Raw genomic sequence first — 18,880 nt, 5'->3', positions numbered from 1 at the left:
GAGGGTTTGAATCATAGTCATCTGTTCTGCCATAGCGTCGTTGTTGTTTCTTGTCGCAACCATTATAGCTTCAAAAATTGAAGATTTGCCTCGGCCCCACGGTGGGCGCCAATTGTACCTGAGTGAGGAGATGGGGCCCAGGCACGGTCGGTTGATATAGGGTAGTTGCTGACGTGTCGGTCTTCTTCTCTTTCGGTCGGTCGCTCCTTCTTGGTGTCTCCTTCAGTCGGGCGAGGGAGGGTACCTGCGAAGGCACTCCGACGCTCAAGTAAGTGTGGTTTAGTAAGTGAATGAAAAACGTACCTTTCTCTGGCTTGAGCACAGTATTTATAGGATTGCCTAATGGGCTTTCTATCCCTTGGGCTCAGGGTGGTTGTGGATAGGTCTTGCCAGTCGTGCTCCGGAATGCCCGGGGAACATATCTTCTCTAAGCGCGTTCTCCTTATTTTTCGGAGGTGTATCTTAACTACTTTGGCTTGTTACATAAATGCCCTTGTATTTATTATACATTCGGTCGGTCGGCCACGTCCGTCCGGTGTCTACCGGTACATACACATATATTTATTTTACCATTTGCGTGAAGGAGAGAAACAAGAGACAAAAATAAAATAAAGAACAAATATAAATGTAAGAGAAATTGTTTAAATAATATGAAACTATATATCATACAAATTTCCATTGTATTTTAGGTAGATTAGTGTAAATTATTTTTGTAGTGAATAAATGAGACTGGTCAAATTTATACAAAATTATTTCATTTTATCTATTTTTCTCATTTAAATTCTCAACACTTTTAACTACAAATTAATTTAAATTTGAGTGGAACTATTATTAACTCTCATATTTCCATTTTATAATTAAATACTTTTATTATTATTTTTTAGTTTATATATATAAAAAATTTAACGAATACATATACATATATATAGGTGTGTCAACTTATATGTGTATATTTACTCTTCTTTTATTTTATTTTAAATTGTTTAAATGCACACAAATGAAAAATAAAATTTAGAAAAATTACATAAGAAACCTTACATGTATACATAAATTAATTTTAATTAAAAACCACTCACACTTACATCAATCTAACTTATATATACACTATTACTTTTAACAAAATAATAATAACTCGTCTTCTTTATTTTACAAATAAAAAGCATTATTTTTTTGGTCAAAATTCTTTGATTATTATATATATTTTATTATTATTTAAATTTTGGTCAGTATAATATTTTTAAATAACATAAAAAATGGTATCACTTTGTTTAAATATAAAATATAAACAAAATGAATAGCTATTTAAAAATTAAAGAATACACGGATGTCATTTTACTGAAAAGGAAAACAAGAAAAATCAATGTCAAATTTGAAATTAAATAAAATATTAATATTATTTCCCCAGTATGAGGGGAAGTGCAATTTCCTCTTTATTCAGTGAAGATATCATAAGAAAAGAAGTAATTGATGCTTTCCTTGATATTTTAAAATAATAAACAATTTGAGAAGGAAAAGTAATGAGTAAAAGTTGGAAAAAAAATTAGTTCATCCTTATCCAGTGTTGAAGAATTGACACAATTCTTACCATTACAATTTAAACAGATGTCATATATAACCAACAACTGTTGACATTATTTTGACAAATTGAACCTAAATAAAGCTATCCATTTACTTGTATCGTTTTAAAAAATTGCTTTTAAGTGACAACTGAGTTGAACCATGACGTAGGTTCAATTGATAAACGGATCTGGTGAACACTGCAGGTAAAATTAGCGGAGAAGCTCATAAACAAGAATTAAGAAGCTAAGCTACAATTAATTATGAATATAATTTTCTCCTTTTTCCTCTTTCTTGAGTAAATATCTATACAATGAAGAAGATTAAAAGGGGTTTTGACAGGTTTTATACTGAAAAAGATGTAAGATTTGAGCAAAAAAGGCTTTGAAGATGAGTCACAGTTGTTGTGGCAATGGAATAAGGTGGAGGTAGCTCTTGAACGGTTTCTCAGTATTGAAGGATGGGGATGATTTTGATGACAAGGCCAGGGTAAACATCATCGGAGTCATGGATATGCGGGTTCCGCTCCACGATAAACGGGTCATTGCACTTGTCGCTGATGGTGTGCAAGCTCTCTCCTTCTCCGACAACGTATATTTCATCACACGGTCGTTCACGGAGGTTGCTCCCTTTCATAGCCTCAACTTCTCCGGCCACCGCGCTTTCCCTTACAGACCCCAACAGTATCATGCCCAACAGCATCATGCCACAGTACCACGACGCTGAATCCGCAATGTTTTTTGTGGCAGCAGAGGAACCCATCTTATGATGTGTTGAATATGAAAAGAGATGAAATATGGATTAGAATAAAGAAGGTTTGAGTATATATATATAGGTAGATGAGAGTGGTGTTATGTAATGTGTATTGGTTGGGTAGTATCATGATGACGCTTAAGTAGTATTGGTATCTTTGCCGTTTGGCTTGGGGGAAGTTGGGTTCAACGACATGGGTTTTGGCGTGTAGGGATTGAATTAACTTCTGTTTTTTGTGATGACCAAGTAGTTCTCATCATGGTGTCGTAAAGCTTTGGTTTTAATAGGGGCTTTGGTTCAAATTTGTGGAGTAGATGAGAGGGTACCTAAGACCATGCTGTTTGGTAACTGTAGGTTGGGTGAAAAAACACTTTTTTCTTCTTATTTTTATTTACTCGGAATAATTTTACAGAATAAATCATTAACCCTGTTTCTTCCTCTGTTTTGCAAATTATTTCCATTTTATATTAAAATATTGTATAAATACAAATTTAATGCACCATTAATATTTGTTATGAGTAAGAGAATGTAGTCGGGTAAACTACATATTTGACGCGTGGACTCTTTTTTTGTTGCCACCTGTAAGATTTGTTGATTTTCAGCTCCTCGCAATAGCATAGCAGGTGCCGAGAGTCGTTGAACGAGAACACGATAATAAATTGTATTTAATAAATAACTTATTTTTCTTTTTTTATTGCTATAAAAAAAACTTTTTTCTTCTTTTTTCTTCCTTTATCTTGTTACTGCTTATTAATCCTCCGTTCTTTTTACTTGTATTTTTCTTTAAAATTATATAATTTTTAAAATTTAAGAGAACACTTATTTAGTTATATTCTAAATTTAATTAATATTGAGGAAAAGTTTAGTTATAATAAAGAATAAAATATAATAATATTGAAATGACAAATTCAAATATAACAAATAGCTCACAAAAATTCTATTAAAAATATTAATTTAAGTTAAGAAATCTTAAACAATTTTTATAAATAAATAAAAGGGGTATATTTATTCTTATTTTTCTACTATTTCCAATCCATACACTCTAAAATTGAGTATGCAGCTAAGGATATGTAATTCTCCAAATGCATGTACTAAATTAGGGATCTAGTAAATTGGTTTGTGACCGTTATATAATTAATCTTTAGTCTATAAACAACATAACATGGGTAGCTAGTTAGTTTTGGAAAATAATTTAGAAGGCTCCATAAATAATAATAATAATAATAATTTCGTAGCCATCAGCAGACAATAAAGAATATTCTGGTCTTTAAAGCATCGCTGAGAAGGGGTTTTGATAGTATTAAGGTATGGTTAAGACAAATTTAGGTGACTTTGAATGGGTCATTGAAGAATACGTCATAGCTGTAGTAGAAAATCAAGATTCTGAACCCAAACAATGGAAATAACTACTGTTGCATTTTTATTTGAATGGTAAAGGGGTGTTCCTTCCAACAATTTCATTACCATAAAATGGGGTTGGAAACCGTACAAAACAAAGGTGCACTCTTGCAAATGTAAGAAAAAAAAGTTGCCTGTGAAAAATACCAACTCTTCCATTTGAAGTATGAATAACTAATAAATATAGAGATAGTGTAGTTTATGTAAATTAATTTTTTCACTATTTATATTTTTTATTAATCCTAGAGGCATTTTGCCCTGATGGAACTCAAACCGAAGTCCCAAATAATGTTACAAGCAAAACTGCAACAGCCAGGATTCGAACCCAAGTCTATCCAATAATCCGGAGAAGCATTAACCACTAGACCAGACAAGTTCTTTGGTCATGTTATCATTTTTATTATACTTATACATATTAATATAATTTATACATATTAATATAATTTATACATATTAATATAATTTATACATATTAATATAATTTATACATATTAATATAATTTATACATATTAATATAATTTATACATATTAATATAATTTATACATATTAATATAATTTATACATATTAATATAATTTATACATATTAATATAATTTATACATATTAATATAATTTATACATATTAATATAATTATTATTAATAATAATAATAAAATAAATTATATTTATATTATTATTATTATTATTAATATTTATTAATGTTATAATTAATATTATTATTAACATTATATTCATATTATTAATATTTATTAATATTATTATTAATATTATTAATATTTATTAATGTTATAATTAATATTATTATTAACATTATATTCATATTATTAATATTTATTAATATTATTATTAATATTATTAATATTTATTAATGTTATAATTAATATTATTATTAACATTATATTCATATTATTAATATTTATTAATATTATTATTAACATTATTATTAATATTAATATTATTATTAATATTATTATTATTAGTATTAATATTCATATTATTATTAATATTTATTAATATTATTAGTATTAATATTATTAGTATTAATATTCATATTATTAATATTATATTCATATTATCAATATTATATTCATATTATTAATATTAATTTTGATATAAATATACATTTAGATATTTATTGTGTGTATAGTAGTTTTATTTGACTTGAGTAATATTACTTTTATCCGGATATAGATAGATAGAGAGAAAAAGGAAGAAATTATATAATATTAATATAACTTTAATACTATAAATACATATATATATTGATTAATATATTTCTTTATGGCTATATAGGTGCTTGTATGTTACACTTCTTTTCTGATTTGAGATTCTTGTATAAGGATTGAAATATCCTTAAAATGTTTTGTTTAATTTTTTTTATTCTTTGTCGATAAAAAAATCTTATTTTCAAATATTTACTTACATAGATTAAAATTGATATAATGTATAATTTTTAAAATATTTTAAATTATAAATTATTTAATCACTTTGTCATTATGATTTATATATTAGTAGAAAGGGTTATTTAGTAACAACTTTTTACATAGATTTATGGAATAATTAATATAGTTTAAACTATAATGATATGCTAACTAGTAATCTGTATTAGAGATTTAATTAATAGTTAATGTAAAAGTCATCATTTTATGTTAAAAGATAATATTGTTTGTTGACAATATTCTTTACTATATATAACACACAAGTAAAACCAACTACCTATAATGAACTTAATTAAGTCAATATGATCGTAAAATAATAATTAATATGATAGCTGATTTTAATGTAATAGGTAATATGATGACTATGAGTATGACATATATTAAATTTGATTCATACTAATAGATAATATAATAAATTATGTTTAGATTCAAGTAGATTATAGATAAATTAAATGTGATTCATATGTTAATATTTTTAGTATCATTAATATTGTTAGTATTATTATTATTGTTAGTATTATTAATATTGTTAGTATTATTAATATTATTAGTATTATTAATATTGTTAGTATTGTTAGTATTATTAATATTGTTAGTATTGTTAGTATTATTAATATTATTAATATTGTTAGTATTATTAATAATAATAAGTATAATAAAAATCATAATAAAACTAAAGAATTTGCTTAGTGTAGTGGTTAAATTTTACTTGGTTGTTGAAAGATTGCTGAAGGAACTTGGCTTCGAATCCCATTCATTGCTAATTTTATTTTATGGTGCTAATATTTACATACGGATAGTTTACATACGGATTTTGATTCCCGCTCCATGGCGTCAAAAATTACATACGGATATAATCCGTATCCGTATATAATATACATACGGATTTATACGGATTTTGATCCGTATGTAATAATCTGTATGTAATTCGCGTTTTTCTTATAGTGTTTCCACTTCCATTCACATCAATATATTGTCCACTGTGCCTTTGAACTGGACGGTCTCCAAAGAAAATGGAAGAGTTAAAATCATGAGAAATATGTTTATATGGATATAGATGCTATATGTTAATGTATAATTGCAGTTACAAATCCAATAGATTGTTGATCTACATACATAAAGATTAATAAAATGTTATGTTTTATAAAAATAAACAAGTTGAAGAAAAATTAACATTTATTAAATTATTTAAATTAAGAAAGGTCACACTTATTCTTTTAAATAAATAAGTAAATATGACATTATCAATATGTTAATGTAACAAAATATACAAACTACATATTTTCTTTTTTTCAATATCAAATATCAATAAATAAATTAAAATTACATAAATATCAAATCAAACAGGTCCATGTTCAAATCTACCCACACAACGGAATTAATTAATGTCTCTAATTGAATAAATTAAAATAATATGATACAAACTTACGTCATTCAAATAATATGGTACAAATTTTAACATGGTCTCATGCCTACTTTGCCACCTAAACGTGAATCTACTAAATTAAGAGTTTACACCATAGACATTTGAAATTGAGAGTCACATCTTGATACCAAATGTGAAAAGATAAACAATAAACACAAATAAACAAAGAAGTACAAATAATTAAATAAATGTCCTATAAACTAATTGATTCAATGAATTTGAGGTTGTGTTTCTTGAAATGAAAAACATTATTTGAACGGAAATGCATTGAGGAAAAATGGGTAATCAAAATTGTGATGATCGGAGCTTTGAAGATCTAAGTGAACTTTGTCAATTTTATAAAAGTCAAACAATAGAGAGAATAAGAAAGAATTGTGCAATGAGAAATACAAAAGAATTATGAAACTAAGCACCAAAGAGAATAATGAATATATATTTTTGAGAAAAAACTATGAATATTTCAATAATTTAAAACAATAACGAATATTGAAAGAGATACTGAACGAAGTGGATATGTACATATGCATTATGTTCTCATACCCAATTTAAAATATTAAATATTAGTTATATTGCATGTGATTAATGTAAAAGTTTTTTTTATGAAGAGCGGAATATGTTAAAATAATACCATGAAGATGAAGATGAATTTATTTATCATCCCTAAATATTATTTCTTTAACTAATTTAGTTAACTAGTCTTACAATTGAAAAGACAATTTTTTGTGACTTTTTTAATACATATTTGTATTGATTATAGTTTATTATAAATTACAAAATCAAAAGAAAATTTAATTCGAAAAGAGGTAATTTTACTAAAATTTCAATCAATAATAAAAAAACATACTTAAAAAAAGTATTATATAAAAATATAATAAAATGTCACGTTTAGAAATTATACCAAAGATTAACCTGAATTCAACTTTCCACCATCCCAGAAAACTAGTGAGGATCTCTAATACTTTTCTGTGTTATTGAATTGATTGTATGGAGAACGCAAATAACGAAACATCCGCTGATTTAATTAAAGTAGATGGACTTTGATTTTTAATTCTTGGATTAGTCTCACCGCTTATTTTATTTAGATTTAAGTCTGTAACAATTTTGTAAAAATGAAAAAATGTTGAGTCAAAGAAGCATATAAAATACTCTTAAAAGATATAATATTTTACATGCGAGAATAACTTGGTTTGCACAATCTCATGGAATTTATCCTGCTATGCCAATTATTGAATTTATAAGCGTAAAATATATACGATTTTATTAATAATTTAAAAAAAGAAGAAGTAAATAACCACAGTATGTTAATATATACTATATATGTTAATTATTTTTTTTATAAAATTGTAAACTTATTTTAGTTTTATGTATTAAGAGTAATTTGTACGGCGGAGATGGTTGCAGTTGAAGTTTTCAACCACAGAGATCATCTGAGGGGTTGGCAGACTTGGTCTAGTGTGTGGGAGAGTTTGACAAAGTCATTTTTAAATTTTTATGTGTTAGATTTATCTTAAAATTAATTGAGATTAAGTGAAGTTGTAGTATTATTAAAATCTAAATTCTAAACCACATGATTATAAATGAGTCTTAGGGTTGAATATGATGAGGCAGAAGAAAAGATTGATTTGGGGACAAGTGTGGAAATCTTCAATGCTTTTGAAATTCAGGAAGTTGTGGGAGAGTTCAGTAATATGGGTAGGTTAGACGTGACACTCTGATGTTCACAGAAGCTGTTCGTCAAGAGTAACAACAAAATGAAAAGAAAAAAAGAAATTTTGAATTAAGAAAAAGAAATGGAGAAAGGAAAGTCAAAAATATTATAAATAACTAGAGAAAACACAATTAATATTTATCTGGATTTTTTTATTTATATATAATTATGTTTAATATTAAAAAATAAATAAAAAGAATTATATGTATCTATTATACATTTAATATAAGATTTAAAATATTTTAATAACTTGAGTGTCACCATTAGTTTTACATAGAACAAACACAAATGCATCATCTTTTAGTAACCATCTCTTTCTTTTAATAAATAAACACTTTTATTTTTATTTTCTTTTTGTGTTTTCTCCTGTGGTCTTCTTTACTCATTTGGATTAATGACTTCTACACTTTCGTATCCAAGAAACCTGGAAACAAAATAGAAACATGTAATAAGCTTAACAAAATATTTATCTTTTTTTAGTTTTAAATGCTTAAAAAAATTATTTTTGAAGACACAAAAGAAGTGGCGAATGGTTAATATTTATAAAACAATCATTTGAGTCTTTAATAAATAAATAAAAAAGATTTAGAGGGAAAACAATGAAGAAATAAACAACAACGCCAAGTGGATATCTAAACGGCAGAAAACAAAACGTGGTTAGTTTTATCGTTGTAGTGTCTTATGAAAAAGTCAATAAATAAGAGTTTGAACATATTACTCTCAATCCCAAAGTGTAGAATTAACCACACATGTTGGTTGTTACAAACAGGGAGAGCAAGAAAAGAAGATTCAAAATATTTCTCCTTAATGACTGCCTCCTATAGGGTTTCTAATACCTCCTTTTCTCTCGATTAGATTTCAATCCACTCAATGGTGTTTTCCTCTCAATGATACCTAGGGTTGTGCCTTAAGCCTCATATTTAAACTAGTTGAACTTGGATTAAGTGACTTCTCTCCTGGGCGTTATTGGACTCACATGGGCAAGTTGCACAAAAAAATACCCAACGTCATTGGAGCGATCTCGCCTGGGCGAGATTGAGTTTGCTTGGGCGAGATCCTCTAGGGCGTCTGGCTTAGGCGAGTTTGGGCGAGCTTGGGTGAATGTTGATGCGTTCCAACTTTCCCTTGTTGGCTTTATATATTTTCCTTCTGCTCAATCATCTTCATTCTTTCCTAGAATCATGAAATTAACACAAAATTTGGAATAAATAATTCTTATTCAAATTAAAATAAAAAAATATGTAAAAAGAATGTATAAATTCATAAATTATGGATTATTTTATTAATTAATATCAACAAGTGCTTGTATTTTAATATGAAATATTACTAAAATCTGGCACTTATGAATCAACCGATGAAGAATTTACTTGAATGAACTTGAGAGTCAATATGTTATCTTTATCATTTTTCTATAGTATATTATATTTCCGGTTAACAATCACAAACCCTCATTTACTTTATTGTTATTGCTAACTTTTGTTTGCAGAAAAGTTGTAAACACAGTTTGACGTGATTCACATTTGAATTTATTGGAAGCCAACTTAGAGTTTACTAACCTTATTTATAGTATCATTTTGTGTAAGATGGTCTAGTATTATGTTAGGCAATCTACACTATTTTTTTTTAATTTAATTGAGGAACAACAATAATCAAAGACCCACAAACATTTAACCTTAATATTTTAGATTGAAGGTGGTGTCATGATCTCAAATATAAATTTACTCTTCCTCCTAAGTGATAAACTTTTCACCAATATTTTATTCTAAGGATCGATGAAAACTGTATTATTTATTGTTTTGCATCCAAGTCCTTTAAGTACTCAAAACTTACCATTCATAATTTTATTTCATAGACTCTTCCATGTTAGTGGAAATAAAGGAAACAAGTAAAAATCCAAAGAAACCTAAATCAGCTATACTTATAATAACCTTTCATATTAGTAAAAATTGACATAATGGATGAATATACAGTATAACACCAAATAAAATCAAAAGTTATAAACTTTACCTCGATCGACATGTTTAGATTATTACCTCATCCAAACAAAACCTCACATCTCAATGCACACTATCACAAAATCACCCCACTACTTTTCCTCTCTAACACCACTACTGACACAAACTCAACTCTCAAATCTCTAACACCACACCATTCTCACAATCCGATTTCTCCAAAATAAACTACTTTTCGACAACTCTATAAACTCAAACTCTACCAACAAAAAACTACTTTAAAAAAAAATAAAAAAATCAAACATAAATAGTTTTGTGTATATGTCTATATATATATAATTTTATTAAAAATAATATCTATAATTTATATGTAATTCTAATGAATTATTTTATAATTTTTTAGTATTATTAAAATTAAAAACTATCTAATAAAAAATTGAATAGTTGAATTTATGCTAGTATTTCTTCAAGAACTTTGAATAAAGTGAAAATTGAAAAAATTGAATAAAGTGAAAATCAATATAGTGACGTTTTTAAAAATCCTCATCCTTCTTTAATTGGATCGATCCATTGATAAAATATTTTGATGATTGCAAAAAGAGATGATTGCACAAATAAAACACTATGATATGCATGTGAGATGCCATAAAATGTGAGACGAATCTTTCATGTATCTAATAGTCGTAACATAATACTTCATTCTTAACAAATGTCTCAACAACTTCATATATTGAATAGGAATAACATCAACTTCTTTATCAAAATGCACAACATGAAGCATGAAACAACGATATATCTCTTTATTACTATTTTCAATTTAAAAATTTGTAGTAGTCGTTAGCAACATATGTTGTTCTTGTGGGGTGGAAGTAGAAACACATATTTTTTTTGTTTATTGAAATGTCTGACTCATTTGAAACTAATGTTATGCTTGGTTAGGATTGGTGTGAGATCATGATCCTTTTTCACAGTTTCAACATTTCAAACTTATTAATGTACCTATTTATGTCAATTGTGTATGGGAAAGTGTTTGGATTGCATTTTTAGTGAGATTTGGAGACATAGGAATAAACACATTTTTAAAGGCGGAGTGATTGATCATTCTGAAATATTTTCCTTGGTTCAATTAAATGTATGGTCTTGGGTTACCACTAAAATTGTCTTTGCATTTTTTTCTTATTCTGATTAGTGCCTTGATTATGTATATGATCAAGAGACTTTGAAACTCTAGACTTTTTTTAGAAGGTTGGGTTGAGGTGCTAGATTGTTTTTTAGTTGTATTTATTTTGGTTAGTTGACTTGATTTTTAGTTGCTTTAGTAAGATGTCTGTGGTAAGTTTTCAGCAGGGAAGGTTCAGTTTTGTACAAGTTGAACCACTCTTAAAGTGATTCTTACTTATTTATTTTTTCTTGATGATAAAAAAAACTAAGAAACAGTAAATACTTCATATTCCTTTAAATTTTTTATGATTTATAATAAAGTAAACTATAGAAATTTATGTGATAAAATCAACAATTTTAGAATATTGGATACATCCTTTCTTCACACATTTTTTTATCATTAATGAATAAATTAAAACATTTAAAAATGTTTTAATCCTTAAAAAAATTATTTTAAACTTGTGTTTCTAAATGAAAAAAAAACAAAAATAATGTCTAAGAATTTTTTTTTAGCTACAATGCATACCTCCCAAAATTGGAATATCTACGTCACATCCATGAACCACTAAAAAAAATCCTACCCGCCCCATAAAACATACTGCAACGTGTCAAGGATAACAAATTGACATAAAACGTCCTTTCTTCACACTTGACATTTCTTTAAATTTTTAAATTTACTATAGGTACATTTATAGTATAAAGTACCAACTTGATATATTGATATAAATAACTTCTTTATTCAAAATTTTATCATGAAAAAAATTGAAGCGTGAAACAATAATATTACTAAAATCAGTAACTGATCTCATTATTAATATTGTAGGAAGGTGAAAGTTGAGACAAAAGGATAACAAGATTATTGGGATAGAGAGAAATGGAGTGAGATTTTCATTAGATAAGGTAAAGAAACATAACTCACAATAATTAATTTTAAATATCAAAATAATTAGTTATTATATTAATTAAATTAAAGATCAATTTATAAATTAAAAAATTATTTATATTTAAAGTAATTTTTATTATTAATAAAAACTTATAAAATAATTTTTAAATTGTTATTTAACCATTAATTATCAAAATTTTAGCTATTAACTATTTTATATTTTATTAAAAATTATATTAGTCTCTTAGTTATGAGACTCAGACACTTCTCTTAAATGGTGTATCCGTGTCGGACACACGGTGTCGACACTCGTAGGACACTTATCGGTGAAGTGTTCAATTCAAAAAATATTTGTTGGATTTTTGAAAATTCTAGCACGGTTCTAACACAATTTTAAAAGGTATAAATACAATAATTTTCTAAAAACTCAAATTTATTATATAAATTTTTATTATGATTATAAAAATAAGGAACAAATTCTTTTGACCCGGTCATGAAAAATATCTTTCTTGCTCCCAAAAGAATCTGAAATATATTTTTGCACATAAATATTTATTTTCAATTTATATAATTCAAAATTATATAATATATAGATCCATGTCCCCGTGTCCTACATTTTAGAGATTATACGTATCTATGTATCCGTATCCGTGTCAGTGTCTGTATATGTATCTGTGCTACATAGTCTCTTAGACACTAATTTAAAATTAAAATATTAGTGATTAAAATTTTGATAGTTAATTTAAATATCAGTTTATAAACTATTTTATAATTTTTTATTAATAATAAAAACCACTTTATATACTAATAATTTTTAGTCTCTAAAATAATATCTAATTTAGTTAATATAGTGACTAATTATTTTTATCTCTAAATTATTAGTATTTAATGTTAGAAATTTTATTTCATGGATGGCTTGATGTATTGGTCTTATAGAAGAGAGCAATCACACCCAAACACGTAAAGAAAGTTTAAGTGAAGTTTTGTTTTTGCTATAGAAGAGTTTCACAGATATGGACATTATTTTAAAGTTGTATATACATGATTTTTTTTAGCAATCACACCCAAACACGTAAACAAATTGTTTTTTTTTTCTCAGCACGTAAACAGATTGTTTGATGTATGGTTTTAGAAGAGAGTAGCAATCACACCTAAACAAGTTAAGATAGTTCAAGTGAGTTTGTTTTGCTGTAGAAAAGAGTTTCATAGATATGGACATTATATATTTAGAACGTGGGTGAATGTAGGTTAACTAATTTATAAGAAAGGTTATTTCAATTACTTATATATGAAACACTGTTGGATATCCTAAACACTTTCATTTCTCGCGTTTTTATCCCTATCTAATCTTGAGAGTTTATATAAAGTTTTTTTATGATTGTGATATATACAACAATGAAGTAGGCTGTTAATATTTTGGTTAACCACAAATTATTTTGACGTGTAGTTTATAGGAGAATTTATATATAAGATCTCACAGATGTCCCTGTCACACTTCATGCATTTTCACAATTTCAAGAACACTTGATCTTTGTATGGAATGAGACACAAATTGGATGTGGTTGAACCGACAAGAGCAAAGGGTAGTGCATGCATGGTGTCTTTAATTTTCTGATTATAATAAGAAGGGTTTCAACTCTTTGGAAAGTCCAGAAGATCTTCCATGTTCCTAACAAGTGAAGATACACATCAATGGGTTGGATGTTGGAGAAATTTATATGGGCATTTCTTGTTGAGTGCACATTCCTTTCTGGTTTATCTCATTCTCATCAAGGTAATGCTTTGTTGTGAAGTACGACTTTTCATTTTCAAATTTTTTTGGAGTTCCATATTGTTACAAAGTTGATTTTACTATTAGTTTGTTTTCATCAATGAATTGAAAATAGAAAAATGAGAACAAGTAGGTTTCTTTTGTTTAGTTGGTTTGCTTGATGGTTGTTGTAGTGTCTCTTTGGAACTCTTTTCAGTTCATTCATTTCCTTGATATTTCATATATGTTCATGCAGCTTCAAAGTATGCATTTGTAAGAGAAGCAACGTCTGCTCCACCAATCTTGTCTTATGATTACATTGTCATTGGTGGAGGAACAAGTGGGTGTCCCCTCGCAGCAACTCTCTCGCAAGGTGCAAGAGTTTTAGTCCTTGAAAGGGGTGGTTCTCCTTACACAAACCCTGAGCGAATCAACATAAAGAACTTTGTCAATTCCCTCGCTGACATAAGCCCTTCATCATTTTCCCAACCGTTCATATCCACTGATGGGGTCCTCAATGCCAGGGCTCGTGTTCTGGGTGGTGGCTCTGTCTTGAATGCTGGGTTCTATTCAAGGGCTAGCTCTGAGTACATAAGGACTTCTGGTTGGAATGAATCTTTGGCTGAGGAATCTTATAAATGGGTTGAAAGAAAGGTGGTTTTTGAGCCCCCTATGCTGCAGTGGCAGTCAGCAGTGAGGGATGGGTTGCTGGAAGTAGGTGTGTTGCCTTATAATGATTTTACTTATGATCACTTAAATGGGACTAAGATTGGAGGGACAATTTTTGACAACAAGGGTAACAGGCACACTGCAGCTGATTTGTTAGAGTATGCTGATCCCAAGAGAATTTCTGTCTATCTCCATGCCACAGTGCAGAAGATACTATTTAAGTATAACACAGGTAAGGAGAAGAATATAGCATAAAATGAATTATTTTTTTATAAATTAAAATCATATCATCAGTTTCAACTTTTTGTAAGTTTTTGTTTCTAACTTTGTCAAAAATGAGGTGTGTATATATTATTTTCATTCATGGAAGAAAATTGGTTATTACTTTATATTAAGTACTAATTCATAATTTCATAAGCAGTTAGCAAAATTTTGATTTTTAACCTATCTTGAATACTTACAATAATATTTTTTGAAATTCACAGTTTGTACAGTTCTACACCACTTGCTTCAATTTTTATTGGGTGCTGCTTGTATATTTATTAGACTATTTTATTTTAAGGTGAATTGATTTTGTGATGAAATTTAACAAACTTGGCTTCCTTGTTTTCCATATTGTAGTAAGACTGATGACAATGGATTTTGAATGCTTTTTTATAGGAAAAAGAAGACCAGAAGCTTATGGAGTAATATTCAGAGATGCATTGGGAGTGATGCATAGAGCATACTTGAACACAAATGGAAAGAATGAGATAATCTTATCAGCTGGGGCAATTGGGAGTCCACAGTTGCTGATGCTGAGTGGGATTGGGCCTGCTAGACATCTGCAGGCTCATGGAATCACGGTGGTTTTGGATCAGCCTTGGGTGGGTCAAGAGATAGCAGATAATCCAATGAACGTTCTAGTGGTTCCTTCCCCTTTGCCTGTTGAACTCTCTCTGGTCCAAACAGTCGGCATCACAAAGTTTGGTAGCTACATTGAAACCGGCAGTGGATTAAGTTTGGGCAATTCTTGGTCTGAAAGGCTTCAAAACATTTTTGAATTTGTGTCAAACCAGGTTAGTATCCCATATGCTGCTTGATTTGAGCTCTGTTGATAAATTTGTTCAAATGGAATTCCGAGTTAAAAGATTCAAAAAGAAATGAAAAAAATTTACCTTCTTATTATGAATTTCTTTAATCAAATGAACAGAAGATTCAAAATTAATCGCTGGTGACAATGAAACACATAACAGGTTATGTTTGCTCATAATTTCAAAGCAGTGTCAGGCAAAATGTGTTTAGCCAGTTTTATTTCCATCACTTTCATTGTTTTTCAGTTTTACATAGTTTTAGATGTTGTTTTCATTTTAAACTTTTTAATGTGTGAAGGTTGCAAAATTTGAATTTTTACTAATAAGGGTGATATATACTGAAATTTGTTCTGATTTGAAGTCTGGTCAGCCTTCGACGTTTTCCTCAGAAAACAAGCAGAGTGTTGCAGATTTCGTTAGATATTTAAGCAATCCAACTCTGAAAGGAGGAATCATAGTTGAAAAGATCACGGGACCACGATCCAAAGGTCATTTGGAGCTCAGAACCACAAATCCCAATGATAATCCATCAGTTACCTTTAACTATTTCAAGGATCCAGAGGACTTGAGAATCTGTGTTGAAGGCATGAAAACCATCATTGCTGTGATAAACTCCAAAGCATTATCAAAGTTCCGGTACCCCAACCTTTCAGTCCAAGCTCTAATAGACTTGATGTTGCTGATACCAATGAACTTGAGGCCAAAACATGTTAATGCTGCTTATTCTTTAGAACAGTATTGCATAGACACTGTGCTTACAATTTGGCATTACCATGGAGGGTGCCCCCCTCGTAAAGTTGTTGATCATAATTATAAGGTTATTGGGGTCGAAGCTCTGAGGGTAATTGATGGATCCACCTTTTATCGAACACCTGGGACTAATCCTCAAGCCACTGTAATGATGCTTGGAAGGTAAACATTAATTGGAATATTTTAATATATAGATGTTGTGATTTGATTTTGATAATAATAATAATAATAATAACAATAATAATTCTTTTTATTAATTTGATACAGGTATATGGGAGAAAAAATTATAAATAAAAGATTCTTCAGTGGACACAAAAGTGAAGGGATCAATTGAGTGCATATTTTCTGTTGTTTCATATCAGTTTGCTGTGTAATATTTGGGTTGTCACTTAGACCTATTTTTCTTCTTCTCAATGCTGTATCTGTTTATAGGAGAATATTTGCACTTGTTCTTTCTTTTATATGATAATATTGTTATTCAGTACATATGCAAATAATATTGTTATAAAATAACATCAAGATTTATGCAAATAAGTACATATTCTTTGAAAAGGTTTTTTCTCTTTAAATTGGTTCACCTCGTTCAACTTGTATTAATGATGTTGGATGCAGACTCAAACATTGAGTGTCTAAAACCAAAAACTAAATTCAAAGTCATAAATCTGGAAAATGAAGTCAGAATTGCAAGATTTATCATCCCTAAAAAAATCTCCGAAAAATTCAGTTAATCTTTATGGTCCAAGTAAAGATAACCACTATATTGATTTCAAAGGACACATGTTGGACTAATAAACGCTACAAAACAAACTGCTGCACACAGACAACATAGTTTTAATAACAGAATAAGACATGAGCATATCCTCTGCAACATCTGGTACCCCAACCCCATGGCACCTTCATGAAATGGAGGAAGCATCTAACTTTCACCAACTTCCCCCATTAGTTCTCAAAAGCAGGTGAGATAGAGAAAGAGAATGACTTGTTGCTCATGAAGGGAAATCACCCTCAAATCCCTTGAAGAATATTCACAGCATAACCCTCAAGCATATGCTTTTGAGTATTAGTTTATCCCATGTCCTGAGATTATAAATTGTCATGTTCATGAAACGTTGTTGTGTGCAACAGCAGTAACTAGCTGCACAAGATATTATAGTCAATAAGCAAACCAGTTATAGGGCTTCTCTTTGTTGGCAGGAAATGACATGACCACTTCATGAAATATCTTGCCAAAGGAGAGTTGCCCTGTTGCTGCTTTAGCTTAATATGTAATCTTCTATGCTATTCAGTGCATATGATCATTCACTCCATTGAAGAGAAGCACTGAAGTAGTATGCAAGGGATCAAACAAATGACTTCATCTTCTTCTTCTTTAATTCCACGAGTTCTTTTTTTTTAAGGAAAACAATAATGTAACAGTTCAATATAGTGTATAGTTACATGTGTTTTTTTACTGTTCATCTGTAGAACATAACGTAGAGATAAACGTACTCGGTGATCTCCATAATTCAAAAGAAATTAATTTCCGGAAGAATGAGGGAGACTATCTTCAGTGGAAACAAAAGTAAAGGGAAGCAAATAATGTGAATTTTACTCTGATAAGGTTTTTGAGCTTTTGGTAGAGATCAGATATTTTTTTAGAAGAGTTAATTTTACAAAAGTAGAATAGGATCATTATACACAATAATCTTTTTCCTTTCAAGTATTTAATAAAATTCTATGTTTAAAACTTGCATGTGCTCGCTTGTCCTTGTTAAGAGAATTTTTTTTTCTATTCTTTTTTAAAAAAAAGTAAAAATTATATATTATTAAGAAATTACACAGGATGTACAAAGTTAAACAAAAACACAATATCATCCATACCAAATTCTCAAAGTAATACAATAGTTTTATTAACTATATAGACATATCATTAAAAAAATATGATTTTTTTTAATTAGCATTTTTTTTTTTGCAATTCAATGATATTTTTATTTGTTTAACTTTATTTGTTGTCTCTTCCAATAATTCTAATCATACAACAATTTATTGTACAATTTTGCATTTTCTTTTGCAAAGAGCTTCATATAGTGTCATATCAAGATTGGAATGTTAGTTGCTGCTATGTGTGAATTTCACCAAGGATAAAATCTCATACCAATTATCTAATTAATCTATAACATAAGTTTTTAAAAAATCTTCCAAAGTCGCAATCATCTCAAACTGACCATTTGTTTGAGGATAATAGGCTTGATTGAGTTTGACTTTAGTCCACTACACCAAAAAGTAAAATTAGCTCCAAAAGAAAGTGAAGTGATGCTAGGAACCCTAAATAGTGTCCACTAAGCCTTTATTATTAAAAAATAAAAAAAATAAAGCGTGG

At 28.4% G+C, this 18,880-nt stretch overlaps 2 protein-coding genes across 3 annotated transcripts; one reads left to right on the top strand and one right to left on the bottom strand.

Moving 5' to 3' along the window:
• Nucleotides 1–1,795: 1,795 nt before the first annotated feature.
• Nucleotides 1,796–2,556, bottom strand: LOC137828024 (uncharacterized). The gene has a single exon (XM_068634423.2). The coding sequence runs from the start codon at nucleotides 2,317–2,319 to the stop codon at nucleotides 2,005–2,007; it is 315 nt and encodes a 104-aa protein (XP_068490524.1). The 5' UTR covers nucleotides 2,320–2,556; the 3' UTR covers nucleotides 1,796–2,004.
• Nucleotides 2,557–13,426: 10,870 nt separating this feature from the next.
• On the top strand, nucleotides 13,427–16,982 carry LOC137828032 (protein HOTHEAD). Of its 2 annotated transcripts, XM_068634430.2 has the most exons (5): nucleotides 13,427–14,053; nucleotides 14,286–14,930; nucleotides 15,359–15,756; nucleotides 16,133–16,683; nucleotides 16,789–16,982. In XM_068634430.2, exons 1-5 carry the CDS (start codon nucleotides 13,972–13,974, stop codon nucleotides 16,853–16,855), a joined length of 1,743 nt encoding a protein of 580 aa, XP_068490531.1. In that variant the 5' UTR covers nucleotides 13,427–13,971; the 3' UTR covers nucleotides 16,856–16,982. The 2 variants fall into 2 exon arrangements, with proteins under 2 accessions (XP_068490531.1, XP_090161101.1); XM_090304975.1 differs by lacking the exon at nucleotides 16,789–16,982 and having other exon boundaries at nucleotides 13,530–14,053; nucleotides 16,133–16,687.
• Nucleotides 16,983–18,880: the final 1,898 nt, after the last annotated feature.

Source organism: Phaseolus vulgaris, chromosome 7 (assembly GCF_051622355.1).
Source record: "Phaseolus vulgaris cultivar YP4 chromosome 7, ASM5162235v1, whole genome shotgun sequence".
In the NCBI taxonomy this organism is placed as follows: domain Eukaryota; kingdom Viridiplantae; phylum Streptophyta; class Magnoliopsida; order Fabales; family Fabaceae; genus Phaseolus; species Phaseolus vulgaris.
Note: the sequence above shows the minus strand (reverse complement) of the source record. Positions and strands in the feature narration are given on the sequence as shown.